This window comes from Salmo salar, chromosome 12, assembly GCF_965601325.2.
Source record: "Salmo salar chromosome 12, fSalSal1, whole genome shotgun sequence".
Lineage (NCBI taxonomy): Eukaryota > Metazoa > Chordata > Actinopteri > Salmoniformes > Salmonidae > Salmo > Salmo salar.
The window spans coordinates 9,775,657-9,790,879 of NC_138302.1; the positions used below are offsets into that span (position 1 = coordinate 9,775,657).

The 15,223-nt window shown below is 43.4% G+C and overlaps 2 protein-coding genes and 1 long non-coding RNA gene across 6 annotated transcripts in view; 2 read left to right on the forward strand and 1 right to left on the reverse strand.

The window, feature by feature from the left end:
* LOC123725402 (uncharacterized) overlaps positions 1-5,759 on the reverse strand; it is a 32,129-nt gene extending 26,370 nt beyond the window's left edge. Inside the window, exon 1 of the long non-coding RNA XR_014379586.1 lies at positions 5,697-5,759. This is a non-coding gene — a long non-coding RNA (uncharacterized LOC123725402). The remainder of the gene's footprint in view (positions 1-5,696) is intronic.
* LOC106564112 (uncharacterized) lies at positions 612-4,243 on the forward strand. Of its 3 annotated transcripts, none has more exons than XM_014130108.3 (4): positions 612-978; positions 1,361-1,571; positions 1,893-2,726; positions 2,959-4,243. In XM_014130108.3, the coding sequence occupies exons 1-4, from the start codon at positions 976-978 to the stop codon at positions 3,420-3,422; spliced, it is 1,512 nt and encodes a 503-aa protein (XP_013985583.1). In that variant the 5' UTR covers positions 612-975; the 3' UTR covers positions 3,423-4,243. The 3 variants fall into 3 exon arrangements, with proteins under 3 accessions (XP_013985583.1, XP_013985582.1, XP_045546598.1); XM_014130107.3 differs by having other exon boundaries at positions 612-904; XM_045690642.2 differs by having other exon boundaries at positions 613-829.
* On the forward strand, positions 4,947-14,215 carry LOC106596349 (uncharacterized). 2 transcript variants are annotated; one of them, XM_045690640.2, is made up of 6 exons: positions 4,947-5,463; positions 5,713-5,881; positions 7,902-9,017; positions 10,308-10,562; positions 12,111-12,311; positions 12,598-14,215. In XM_045690640.2, the coding sequence occupies exons 1-6, from the start codon at positions 5,455-5,457 to the stop codon at positions 13,242-13,244; spliced, it is 2,397 nt and encodes a 798-aa protein (XP_045546596.2). In that variant the 5' UTR covers positions 4,947-5,454; the 3' UTR covers positions 13,245-14,215. The 2 variants fall into 2 exon arrangements, with proteins under 2 accessions (XP_045546596.2, XP_082814668.1); XM_082958542.1 differs by lacking the exons at positions 12,111-12,311; positions 12,598-14,215 and having other exon boundaries at positions 10,308-10,774.
* The last annotated feature ends 1,008 nt before the right edge of the window (positions 14,216-15,223 follow it).

Consider the following 15,223-nt stretch of genomic DNA (forward strand, 5'->3'; position numbering starts at 1 on the left):
GTGTTGGAGAGCCCTGGTTTAAACCTACAGGACGGTACAGTATTGGAGAGGCCTGGTTATAACCTACAGGACGGTACAGTATTGGAGAGGCCTGGTTATAACCTACAGGACGGTAGCTCCCCAGGAACAGAGTTGGAGAGCCCTGGTTTAGGGTGATCACTCAAATTGGCTGTAATGAGGGACGAGTGTTTGCAGGTATGTTTTTTTCCTTTCAATTAAGATAGAGATCCTTACTAATGAGTGACCTTTTTTTACTCAAGAGTTTCACTCCAACACTCAGACATATTTTACAACATGTGTTTAGTGAGTCTGCCAGATCAGAGGCAGTAGGAATGACCAGGGATGTTATCTTGATACATGCGCGTATTGAAACATTTTCCTGTCTTGCTAGCATTCGAAATGTAATGAGTACTTTTGGGTGTCAGGGAAAATGTATGGAGTAAAAAGTACATTATTTGGAGTAAAAGGTGGTCAAAAATGTAAAGTACAGATACCCCCCAAAACTACTTACGTAGTATTTCAAAGTATTTTGACTTCATTTAGTACGTTGCACCACTGCAAGAGATCTGTAATCTATTACCTTTAACTTCCAGACCGCATGTCGGCGCTAATGCACACTCAAAAGACAACCTAAACCGGAAGTACGAAGCTAAGGAGAGTTTTACAGTTTATTTACCAGTTTATTTAAATGTACATTGTAACGTTAGCATAGCTATTTGTAAAAAGAATACAGTAACTTTAGATTGAAATATTCTCAGGTGTTGGTATTTCCCAGCCTACATCCAACGAGACGCGAGGTTACGACCAACAACACTGGCAGTCATCATAAGTTAAAACTAAACTAGATTTATATCTAATTTATCAGTTAGCTAGCTAGCTCAGGGATTGATTTACAATGGAAGAGGTAGTAATCTGAACGTGTGCTAGCCACATCACTTTTCTGCTCTGCAAACTGCTCGTTTGTTGCTATACCAAATGGTGCGGCTAGCTTGCAAGTCAAGTTGCTCAGTATTTTGTAGAGTACAATGCATGCTAGTAACAGCAGTACTAGCTAGCTACGTTGTTGTTGCTTGATGATGTGATTTTGTTTTGTAGTAGGTATCTAACGTTAGCTAACATAAGCTAACTGACCAGCGCTAGGTGAATGAAAATCCAATGAAAATTAGCTGCTGTAATTTTGTTTGCATTGATTGATCGTTTTTAAACCAGGTATATTTAGTTGGAACGGTTTCTTTACGAAGAAATTGTAATTTCTATAACAAGAGACATTGCCTTGCTGTTAAGTATGGTGTCATATTGCTGAGTCTATCTTTCATAATGAAGCTTGTTGTGAAAACTGCGCTGTCACTCTTCATCATAGGACTCTGAAGACCCGTCCAGCTCGTCTTCATCCTGCACCACTGAACCCCAACCCACTGTGTCCGGTGACCAGAAGGACAGTATCCATGGTGATCAGAAAGACACAGCGCAGGGTCAGGAGAGGGTTACTGTGAGTCTGGACATGAACAGTGAAACACCAACATTTAATATCGTAGTCAAAGAAGAAGAAGACTGGGAACTAGATAATACAGGTGGGTAGCTGGAGCCAGGCTAACTTGAGATGGGTCCCAAAGGGCACCCTATGGTCCATGAGGCTCTAATCAAAAGTGGTGCACTATATAGGGAAAAGGGTGGCATGATTTGGAACTCAGTCTTGTGTATTGCCATAAATCTGAGAATGGGAGTAGCACGGGAGGTGGTGTAAAACAATGGAGAAACCCAGTAGGTATGTACAATGAACTTAGACTCAGTCCCAGCCATCACTCTGCAGGCGGGGAGATGCCCTCTACATCAGGAGAACCTGACTCTGACTCAGTCTCACTGACTATATCTGTCCTGTCTCATCCCCACAGGAGAGAGTCCCAGCCATCACTCTGCAGCCGGGGAGAGACCCTCTACATCAGGAGAACCTAAACAACACCAGATAAAACGCAGAACGAGGCAGAAAAAGACCCACCCATGCCCAGATTGTGGGAAACACTGCCAGACATTATCGGCACTACAAATACACATGAGAACCCACACAGGAGAGAAGCCTTATACCTGCTCTGAGTGTGGGAAGGGCTTCACTCATCAATGTAGTTTGAGATACCACCACCAGAAGAAACATTCTGAACAGATTAAAACAGACCCGGATGACAAGATAACCTGCTGCTGTGGACAAGAGTTCTCTTCAAAGAATGTTCTGGAGGTTCACTTGAAGACAAACACTGGAGACAAGCCTTACACCTGCTGTGTGTGTGAGAAGACCTTTACTCATAAAGCATTACTGAAAGTACACCAGCGATCCCACACAGGAGAGAAGCCTTTCTCTTGCGCTCTGTGTGAGAAGAGTTTTACTCAAAAAGGAAATTTGACAACGCACGAGAAGTCGCACGCTGGAGAGAAACATCCTTGCTCAGTCTGTGGAAAGAGTTTCACTCAGAAAGGCTATCTGAAGATTCATCAGCGGCTTCACTGTTCTGAAGGGGAGTTGAGTCCCTCTGCATCAAGGGAACTTGAACACCGACAGAGGAGAGCTAAGGAGACTCACAGATGCCCAGACTGTGGGAAGGAGTTCCCTCAAACATATTACCTGGACAGACACATGAGAACACACACAGGAGAAAGGCCTTACCAGTGCTCTGTGTGTGGGATGAGTTTCACGCAGAAAGGACATTTAAAAACGCATCAGAAAGTGCACACAGGTGAGAACACTTTATGCTGTCGTTGATGTATTATTATTGATTAATCATGATTGATGACGACAGCCTACACTCCTAACAGCTTAACATTTAGCACATTGCATGTAAAACATGAATGGAAGACCCTGGTTTGCAAGCTACAAATAGTGTGTGGGCTACAGAGTGAGAAAAAAAAAATGAAATGGCATTCAATGACATTAAAACGACTAATAAATAGGGTATCTCTATCCCACAGGAGATTATCCCAGCTCCTGGTCCACTGGTGAGGGGAGTCCCTGTACATCGGGAGAAGCTGAACAACACCAGGAGAACCACACGACCGTCACATCTCACGGCTGCCTAGTGTGTGGCGAGGAATACTCTAACCTCCCAGAACTACACAAACACATGAGATCTCACTCGGGAGAAAAGCGTCTCATCTGCCCTGTGTGTGGCAAGACTTACCCCAGAGAATTTGACCTCAAAGTCCACCTCAGAACACATACAGGAGAGAAACCCCACGAGTGCATCGAATGCGGCAAGAGCTTTGTCCGTAAACAAGGGCTCCGGCAGCACCAGCGGACACATTATGCCAAGCCCATCGGACCGACCCGCCAGTTAGGCAGGCCAAAGCAGTTAACCAGGGCTCAGATGTCCAAGAAAGTGCCTAAGATGGAGAGTGATACAGAGATGCAGGACGGCCAGTACTATGACAATTAACCACGACTTTGTCTCTTAGTAGGTAGAGTTCTTCTTCTCGCTGAAGCTGTGTCTGTGTTGTCGCCATCTCTGATCAGTAAGATAATCATGCTAACTCTCACTCATCTCGTCAATCAACATATGATAAACAAAAAAAGGGGAGGAAAAGTGTCATTTTTCATCAATGCTGTGATGGTGCTAAGAAATCAACCGTGACTTGTAGCCCACTTGTGAAATGTTCCTCACTGAGAATAACCATGTCATGATTAATAAAGTAGCATTCTGGTTATGACTCCTGTTGTCTTTCCCTCCAGCTCAGATGGTGGCAGTAATGTCCAGGCAGGAGAGGACCTAAAGGACACAGGGAAGTAGTAATGTAGCTAGCTAGCTAAGCTAATGTTGGATAAGCGGTTGTTTACGTTCTCACTTCACTGACTGACATTAGCTTGCAACTAGCTAACGTAACTTTTCTTTGAGCTAAACGCAACAGGGAAAGAACAACATTTTGCTCTTCGTAGCAAAGCCAGCAACGGTGGATTAACGCAGGCACAGCGTCCTTCTCGAGATAATTTCGAGTCCATTCACAATGCATGAGGTTAGCTAACGTCAGTTAGGTAGACCTAAACAACTGCCAAAATGACAAGGGGACAGCGCTGGTCAAATGAACTAACGCAGTACCTAATAGAGATGTTAGTAATGTTACAGTTGATTATGAGCACCAAGCTATCCATAAATGGTGTATTACCTTTCATATAAATAATACATCTGTGAATGTCTGAAGGACATTTGTTTTATTTTGACCAAATAAATAACGCCATCTTCAGACGTTATATTTCCCACCACTTGTTTGTCTGTCACGTGTTTTGTTCCTGATATATTTTATAAGAACAAAACTAGGGCCCCTCTGCACAAAGCTTCTGTTGGCCATAACTAATTAGTCAAACAACACATTATTTTCTTGTCACCATTTTAATTGTCTGTATATTATTTCACCTCATTGATGTTACTTATTGTGCCAAGAAATCCACAGTGACTTACAGACCACTAGTGACATGTTACTCACTGATCATATGCATGTTCTGATGGAATAAAAGAGCATTGGGGATAAACATCTAATGTGTTTATTATCTATAAAACATGTGATTTAAGAAACCGTGTCAGTAGGCTACTTAGTATACTGATATATTGTAACAGGCTTTGGACTTTGTCTTTCCCATCCAGCCCAGATGATGACAGTGCAGGTGCATCCAAGAGACTAAAAAACAGCTTCTATTTCCAGGCCATCACATTGTTAATTAGTCACCATTAGCCGGCCTCTGCCCAGTACCCTGCCTGGTACTCTACACTGCACCTTACAGACTGCTTCCTACACTGGTCACTTTAATAATATTTACATACTGTTTTACACACTTCATATGTATATACTATATTTTAGCCAATGCTAATGCTATATTACTACTGCTATACACACCTTTTATATTAATACACTGTCTATACACACCTCAACATATATACATTGACATTCCAGACTTGGACATTGCTCGTTCTCATATTTCTTAATTTCCTAATTTTTATTTTTTGTGGATTTGTGTTTTGTATTGTTTGGTATTACTGCACGAGCTAGAAACATAAGCATTTCACTGCACCTGAGAAAACATCTGCAGAATATGTGCACGCGACCAATACAATGTGATTTGGATTTGATTTACTAAGGCGCACCAAGAAGAAAACCAAACACGGAAGTAGTAATGCAGCTAGCTGATTTATCAGTGTATTTATCGCACTTCAAAGCATTGTAGCTAGTTGCATACAGCTAATATCACCAGATATAATTTATGATACGGTTATGGTAACGTTAAGTATTATTCACTGGCTGGACTAGTTCACGTATGAAACGCGGGATTTCCGCCTCTGCCAGTTTAGGAGCTACAATACTAGCCAGTTGTAGCAGCGCGCTATCGTTAGCTAACATTTCTCCCTCACAGCACAGCAAGAGACTGGAATAACTCTGGCACAACAACATATTCTTTGAGACATTTGAAGCCCATTCACAATGCATGAGGTGAGAAGACAACCTCTAACTTATTAGTTTGCTAACGTTAACTAGCTAGCTAAATTAGCTAACGCGTCAGCTATGCAACTTCACTTGTCAGAGTTGAATAAGTCGACAAGTTGTCAGGACGGTTAGCTAGTTATCTGAAAATAAAACGTTATCAACCCGAACTAGGCTAGTTGTTAGGACTGTGACAAAGCTTAATATACATTCTTGATACATTTTGTGATGTGCTCTCTCACCTTGGCTTTTTTATAGTTTGATGAACACCAACCGTCAAAATGGCGGGGTCCATACCGTAACCATGGTGACCAGCAACACCAGAGCAGCAAGCGACTCCAGGGTCCCGAGATGGTCCAAAGTTTTGACATTGTATTCAAAGAGGAGCCAGAAGATGATCATGAACCTTGGGGTCAGAGTAATACTGGTGAGTGTGCAATGCCTTTCAATAGTTGTCCCATGTAGCTGGACACAGAGAGAATAACCTGACAAAGACCAAGGTTTTATGTCCCAAATGACAACCCTTTAGTGCAATACATTGATGCTATATAGGGAACAGAGTGCCATTTGGAATGCATCTCATCTTTGTGGAAACTGCTTTTGTATCACCAGGAACATTAAAGGGTCAGCTGTAGCAGCAACCAGTGAGCAGACAGAGATGGCTTTATTAGTTCATGCTGATAGTCCAATAAGATCCCACTTGAGAAAAAGCTCCAGGTCAGGTGGAAACATCCCCATACAGCGTATACCAATCAGATCTCAACAAGTGTGTAGGGTCTATTTGAAACTGGACCTCTAATGATGTTCCCACTGGAGCAAGATGGACCGGACTCTTCCTATATCGCCACAGTAGAGACAGGAGAGAGCTGCAGCCTTCACTCTGACAGTGAGGAGGTTCTACCTCAGGAGAACCTGAACAACAGGACACAAACAACAACAAACACAAATCCAAGAAGTCACATGACTACAGAGAGTGTGGAAAGGAGGTCCCTACCTCGTATAAACTAGGCCTATTCCCAACATAGTGCACTACTTCACCCTAAATACATCCCTAATGGCACCCTATTCCCTAAGTAGTGCACTACTTTACCCTAATATACATCCCTAATGGCACCCTATTCCCTAAGTAGTGCACTATTTTACCCTAATACACATCCCTAATAGCACCCTATTCCCTACATAGTGCACTACTTCACCCTAATATAGGCCCCAAATGGCACCCTATTCCCGACATAGTGCACTACTTTACCCTAATATACATCCCTAATGGCACCCTATTCCCGACATAGTGCACTACTTCACCCTAATATACATCCCTAATGACACCCTATTCCCTACGTAGTGCACTACTTCACCCTAATATACATCCCTAATGACACCCTATTCCCTACGTAGTGCACTACTTCACCCTAATATACATCCCTAATGGCACCCTATTCCCTACGTAGTGCACTACTTCACCCTAATATACATCCCTAATGGCACCCTATTCCCTACGTAGTGCACTACTTCACCCTAATATACATCCCTAATGGCACCCTATTCCCAACATAGTGCACTACTTCACCCTAATATACATCCCTAATGGCACCCTATTCCCTAAGTAGTGCACTATTTTACCCTAATACACATCTCTAATAGCACCCTATTCCCTACATAGTGCACTACTTTACCCTAATATAGGCCCCAAATGGCACCCTATTCCCGACATAGTGCACTACTTTACCCTAATATACATCCCTAATGGCACCCTATTCCCGACATAGTGCACTACTTTACCCTAATATACATCCCTAATGGCACCCTATTCCCTACGTAGTGCACTACTTTACCCTAATATACATCCCTAATGGCACCCTATTCCCTACGTAGTGCACTACTTCACCCTAATATACATCCCTAATGGCACCCTATTCCCTACGTAGTGCACTACTTTACCCTAATATACATCCCTAATGGCACCCTATTCCCGACATAGTGCACTACTTCACCCTAATATACATCCCTAATGGCACCCTATTCCCTACGTAGTGCACTACTTCACCCTAATATACATCCCTAATGGCACCCTATTCCCTACGTAGTGCACTACTTTACCCTAATATACATCCCTAATGGCACCCTATTCCCTATATGGTGCACTATTTTACCCTAATATACATCCCTAATGGCACCCTATTCCCTACGTAGTGCACTACTTCACCCTAATATACATCCCTAATGGCACCCTATTCCCTACGTAGTGCACTACTTTACCCTAATATTGATCCCTAATGGCACCCTATTCCCTACATAGTGCACTACTTTTGACTAGGGCCCATAGGGTTCTGGTCAAAAGTAGTGCACTATAAAGGGAATAGGGAGTCATTTGGGATCGACGCAACAAAACTACCATAGTTATTGACCTATTTGCTCTGTTAGTAAATCCATATAATTTTCCTCCACAGGAATGAGTCCTGCCTCCAGCCACGGCAGTGAGGAGACTACCTCTACATCAGGAGAACCTGAGCAACAACAGGAGAATCATCAGACAGCCACGTCGTCTCACCGGGAGAATCATCAGACAGCCACGTCGTCTCACCGGGAGCATCATCAGACAGCCATGTCGTCTCACCGGGAGAATCATCAGACAGCCACGTCGTCTCACCGGGAGCATCATCAGACAGCCACGTCGTCTCACCGGGAGCATCATCAGACAGCCATGTCGTCTCACCGGGAGCATCATCAGACAGCCACGTCGTCTCACCGGGAGCATCATCAGACAGCCACGTCGTCTCACCGGGAGCATCATCAGACAGCCACGTCGTCTCACCGGGAGCATCATCAGACAGCCACGTCGTCTCACCGGGAGCATCATCAGACAGCCATGTCGTCTCACCGGGAGAATCATCAGACAGCCACGTCGTCTCACCGGGAGCATCATCAGACAGCCACGTCGTCTCACCGGGAGCATCATCAGACAGCCACGTCGTCTCACCGGGAGAATCATCAGACAGCCACGTCGTCTCACCGGGAGAATCATCAGACAGCCACGTCGTCTCACCGGGAGCATCATCAGACAGCCACGTCGTCTCACCGGGAGCATCATCAGACAGCCACGTCGTCTCACCGGGAGAATCATCAGACAGCCACGTCGTCTCACCGGGAGCATCATCAGACAGCCACGTCGTCTCACCGGGAGAATCATCAGACAGCCACGTCGTCTCACCGGGAGAATCATCAGACAGCCACGTCGTCTCACCGGGAGCATCATCAGACAGCCACGTCGTCTCACCGGGAGCATCATCAGACAGCCACGTCGTCTCACCGGGAGCATCATCAGAAAGTCACGTCTCACTGCTGCTGTGCCTGTGGACAGGAGTTCCCTGGTGCCTATGACCTCATGCTACACCAGAGGACTCACTATGTAAGGAACAGGGTGCCATGTGGGACACATACCATGACTGCAAATCAGCAAACATCCGCTGTAAAAAGAGAGCGTGGTCACACTGAGGAGGAAGGAGAGGAAGTTGGTGGATTTATTAAATGTGAAGAAGCAGCTACTTGGGATCCTCCTCAACTCGGTAAGGGGCTGGGATATGATGTTATTAAAGAACACAAAGGTTAGTCCTAAATGGCACCCTATCCCCTACATAGTGCACTATTTTTGACCAGAGCCCGCATAGGGAAATGGGTGCCATTTGGGACACAATACTATACTACCATAGGGGTTGGGTTAAATGCGGAAGACACATTTCAGTTGAAAGCATTCAGTTGTACAACTGACTAGCTATCCGCCTTTCCTTTCCGTTTCCATAGTAATGGACCTACAGGTAACTGCTAAAAAAGAGGAAACACCAACATAAAGTGTTGGGCCACAAGCCAGAACATCTTTAATGTGCCTTGGCATGAATTCTACAAGGGTTTGCAACTCTCTTGGAGGTGGGCCACCATGAGACAGAACATCTTCAATGTCACGTCCTGACCAGTAAAAGGGGTTATTGTAGTTTGGTCAGGGCGTGGCAGGGGGTGTTTTTATGTGTGTTTTGGGGTTATGTTCTATGTTCTTCTATTTCTATGTTCATGCTAGGGTATCTATTTCTATGTTGGATTTGTTTGGGGTTGGTCTCTAATTGGAGGCAGCTGAATCTCGTTGCCTCTGATTAGAGACCATATTTAAGTAGGTATTTTTTTTTCATTGTGTTTGTGGGTGGTTAATTTCTGTTTAGTTCTAGTTCACCTGACAGAACTGTTTGGCAGTCGTTTTGTTTATTTGTAAAGTGTTCATTTTTCCCATTAAATTACAAAGATGAACAAATTCCACGCTGCACCTTGGTCTCTTCACAACGACGGCTGTTACATTCAATGTGCCTTGGCATAGATTCTACAAGTGTCTGGAACTCTATTGGAGGGATGCGACACCATTCTTCCATGAGAAAATCCATAATTTGTTATTTTGTTGATGGTGGTGGTGGGAAAACACTGGCTCCAGAATCTCCCATAAGTGATCAATTGGGTTGAGATCTGGTGACTGAGACGGCCATGACATATGGTTTACATCGTTTTCATGCTCATCAAACCATTCAGTGACCACTCGTGCCCTGTGGATGGGGGGCGTTGTCATCCTGGAAGAGACCACTCCCATCTGGATAGAAATGATTCACCAAAGGTTGACGGTGATCAGTCAGAATGGCGGCGTATTTATTGGTGTTTATCTTGTCCTCTAAGGGCTTGATTGGACCTAACCCATGCCAGGAAAATGCACCTCCACAACATAAGAGTAGCTAGAATACTAATTTACTCAAGTGTTTCCTTTATTTTGGCAGTTACCTGTATATGCTCTATTACTAAATCCTTATTATTTTCCTCCACAGGAATGAGTCCTGCCTCCAGCCACAGCAGTGAGGAGACTACCTCTACATCAGGAGAACCTGAGCAACACCAGGAGAATCATCAGACTGCCACGTCGTCTCACCGCTGCTTTGGCTGTGGACAGGAGTTCCCTGCTGCCTGTGACCTCATGTTACACCAGAGGACACACATAGAGAGAGGCTTCTACAAGTCTGTCTGTGGAGAGCTGTTCTACCAGAAAGAGTTACTCAAAACACATCATCAGAGAGTTGACACAGGTGAAAAGCCACAGAGATCCTTTTAAATAATGAGATTCTTGTGTGTGAGCAGCCATGTTGGAAACCATGACTGCTAGAGTGTAGCCAAAGTGATTTGAGTGACTGACAATATGGTTTATCACACTAAGTTTTCTACAGCTCAACATTAGTGATGTTGCATGTAAAACTCAATTACAATACCAGTCAAAAGTTTGGACATACCTACTCATTCAAGGGTTTTTCTTTATTTTCACTATTTTCTACATTGTAGAATAATAGTGAAGACATCAAAACTATGAAATAACACTCATGGAATCATGTAGTAACCAAAAAAGTGTTAAAGAAATAAAAATATGTTTTATATTTGAGATTCTTCAAAGTAGCCACCCTTTGACTTGATGACAGCTTTGCACACTCTTGACATTCTCTCAACCAGCTTCACCTGGAATGCTTATCCCGACAGTCTTGAAGGAGTTCCCACATATGCTGAACACTTGTTGGCTGCTTTTCCTTCACTCTGCGGTCAGACTCATCCCAAACCATCTCAATTTGGTTGAGGTTGGGTGATTGTGGAGACCATGTCATCTGATGCAGCACCCCATCAATTTCCTTGGTCAAATAGCCCTTACACAGCCTGGAGGTGTGTTTTGGGTCATTGTCCTGTTGAAAAGCAAGTGATAGTCCCACTAAGTGCAAACCAGATGGGGTGGCGTATCACTGCAGAATGCTGTAGAAGCCATGCTGATTAAGTGTGCCTTGAATTCTAAATAAATCACAGACCGTGTAACCAGCAAAGCACCATCACACCACCACCTCCATGCTTCACGGTGGGAACCACACATGCGGAGATCATTTGTTCACCTACTCTGCATCTCACAAAGACACAGTGGTTGGAACCACAAATCTCACATTTGGACTCATCAGACCAAAGGACAGATTTCCACCGGTCTAATATCCATTGCTCGTGTTTCTTGGCCCAAGCAAGTCTCTTCTTATTATTGGTGTCCTTTAGTAGTGGTTTCTTTGCAGTAATTTGATGTTTTCACTATTATTCTACAATGTAGAAAATAGTCAAAATAATGAAAAACCCTTGAATGAGTAGGTGTGTCCAAACTTTTGACTGGTACTGTACATTGCAGACGTTGCATTGCATCAGCCAATGGTTACGTGCCATGTCATCAACTGCACAGTCGGGCATCAGATTGCCGTATCGTATGACGTGGTTTGATGATAATATTTGTGTTAAACACCTATCCATGTGTCGTGAGGTCTGGCATGCGTCTGCAATGCAGTCAGCCTGGAATGTGACCAGTGATAACTCACTTTTTTTTTTTTTTAAACACGTTGGCCTTTTACTAGTAAACCGACCCATGCTAGCGTACTAAATAGTATGCGTAAATAAAAAAAAGTGTTATAGTATGTCTTCACTATTGATTATCAGCTGTGGTCAGACACGTGAGTCAGGAAAATTCTACTAGAACAAACGCCGAAATGAGTGTGCCGTTTTAAGTATGTAGTAGACTAGTATGGGTATTCGGACACGACCACTGTCTTTCTTTCCTGCGTCAGGAATACCTGTACAACACCAGAAGAATCCCAAAGCTAAGAAGTCTCATGACTGTGTAGTGTGTGGAAAACAACTATTGGAAGCAATGAAGCTGAAGAGGCACATGAGAACACACACAGGGGAGAAACCTCACGGTTGCTCTGTGTGCGGCAGGGGATTCACACAGAAAGGAAATCTGAAAACACACATGAAAACACACAGAGGTGAGAAGTCTTATATTACTGTCCCAGTAATAACTATGCATAGCAGTAACTATGGAAATGTTTGTCAGCTTGAGTTTTTTGTGAAAAAAAATATACTTCAGACATTACACGTTTTGAAATTGTAAGTTTTATCAGATTTTTTTAAATGTTGAGTAGTTCTGAAAAGAGAAAAATGTATGTCCTAGTAAGTGTTTGACTGCATTTCCATTGGACTTTCTTACTTCTTCATGAAGAACATGCTGGTTTGACTGTCTTCACATTATCTCACACCATGTCTTCCACGCAGGGTTGAACCCCAAATTGTGGTCCACTGGAGAGGACAGTCCCTCTACATCAGGAGAACCTGAACAACACCAGAAGAACCACACAGCTAAGACATTTCATAATTGCATAGATTGTGGGGAGATATGCCAAACTCTACCAGCACTAAAAAAACACATGAAAACTCACACCGGAAAGAAGCTGTCTTACCAATGCTCCCTTTGCGGGGCAGAATTCACTGAGAAAGGGCAAATCCAAGACCACCAGTTAAAGCATGTTGGAGAGAAGCCTTACTCCTGCCCTGACTGTGGGAAATGTTTCGTCAATGAAAGCTACATTAAAATTCACCAGCGAACACACACTGGAGAGAGACCCTACAGCTGCCTTGTGTGTGGAAAGAGTTTCATGAAAAAAGCATACTTAAAAAGTCATTTATTGACGCACACTGGAGAGAAGCCATACCTTTGCTCCATCTGTGGGAAGACATACAGTAGAGAAGGAACTTTCAAAATCCACCAGAGAGTTCACACAGGAGAGAAACCATACATGTGCACTGAATGTGGGAAGCGTTTCAGCTGTAGAGCTAACCTTTATTCACACAAGAAGAGACATGCTGGCAAACCCATAGGACCTAAACGGCAGTTAGGCAGACCGAAGCAACTGCCAAACTGACAATGGGACAGGACAAATTGACTTGTGTAGTGTCTCTACTGATCACCAGAAAAATAGTTATGTTCATCTTGATTATGCATTTCCCATAAACGGACATAAACAATAGAATATTAAGGAATGCAGCTGTGGATGTCTGAAAGACTGAAATATGTAAGCACAGGACCTAAAAAGCAGTTATGCAGACCCAAGAAACTGCCATGAGGACAGTGCTTTTTAAATTAACTAAAGCAGTGACTTCATTTTATGTAAGACATCACAGCCCATGGAAATCAAGAGAGGGTGGTCTACAGAGAGAGATGGGATTAAAACATGAATGATCTGTAATCGTTAGGAAACACCACATATCATGTGTACAGGACATGTCTTAGAGTAGGGTTGTGGAGAGGAGTGGCTAACCAGCATCAACAAACCTGGAGCAAACTGGATGCCAGGGGACAGGGAGGTGCGTTGCTGAGGCTGCGGATCTGACTGTCTCTGACTGACTGGCTCCCTCCGAGACCAGGAACGCTTCCTCCGCTCTCAGTACCATCTGTTCTGTTTCAACTCTCAGAGGACCCTCCATCCTTCAGCTCCCATCCATACAGATTTGTATGTTTTTTTTGGGTTCAAACTTGTAAGTGCTGATATTTAGCTTTTAGCTGCCAAGTTTTATTGGTATGTAACTGTTATGAAAGTTGTATTGTCAATTTGTTTTGTATTTAAATGCCACTTTAAACGTGTACAAGACACTGCAACAACATTTCCCCACAGGGACAATCAAGCCAGTAAAGTAACGTAGGGTCTACATGTAATAATAACAGAGTGGTGAGGAGGAGCTCCACCTACATGTAATAATAATAACAGAGTGATGAGGAGGAGCTCCACCTACATGTAATAATAATAACAGAGTGGTGAGGAGGAGCTCCACCTACATGTAATAATAATAACAGAGTGGTGAGGTGGAGCTCCACCTACATGTAATAATAATAACAGAGTGGTGAGGAGGAGCTCCACCTACATGTAATAATAATAACAGAGTGGTGAGGAGGAGCTCCACCTACATGTAATAATAATAACAGAGAAGGAGGAGCTTCACCTACATGTAATAATAATAACAGAGTGGTGAGGAGGAGCTCCACCTACATGTAATAATAATAACAGAGTGATGAGGAGGAGCTCCACCTACATGTAATAATAACAACAGAGTGGTGAGGAGGAGCTCCACCTACATGTAATAATAATAACAGAGTGGTGAGGTGGAGCTCCACCTACATGTAGTAATAATAATAACAGAGTGGTGAGGAGGAGCTCCACCTACATGTAATAATAATAACAGAGTGGTGAGGAGGAGCTCCACCTACATGTAATAATAATAACAGAGTGGTGAGGAGGAGCTCCACCTACATGTAATAATAATAACAGAGTGGTGAGGAGGAGCTCCACCTACATGTAGTAATAATAACAGAGTGGTGAGGTGGAGCTCCACCTACATGTAATAATAATAACAGAGTGGTGAGGAGGAGCTCCACCTACATGTAATAATAATAACAGAGAAGGAGGAGCTTCACCTACATGTAATAATAATAACAGAGTGGTGAGGAGGAGCTCCACCTACATGTAATAATAATAACAGAGTGGTGAGGAGGAGCTCCACCTACATGTAATAATAATAACAGAGTGGTGAGGTGGAGCTCCACCTACATGTAATAATAATAACAGAGTGGTGAGGAGGAGCTCCACCTACATGTAATAATAATAACAGAGTGGTGAGGAGGAGCTCCACCTACATGTAATAATAATAACAGAGTGGTGAGGAGGAGCTCCACCTACATGTAATAATAATAACAGAGAAGGAGGAGCTCCACCTACATGTAATAATAATAACAGAGAAGGAGGAGCTCCACCTACATGTAATAATAATAACAGAGTGGTGAGGAGGAGCTCCACCTACATGTAATAATAACAGAGTGATGAGGAGGAGCTCCACCTACATGTAATAA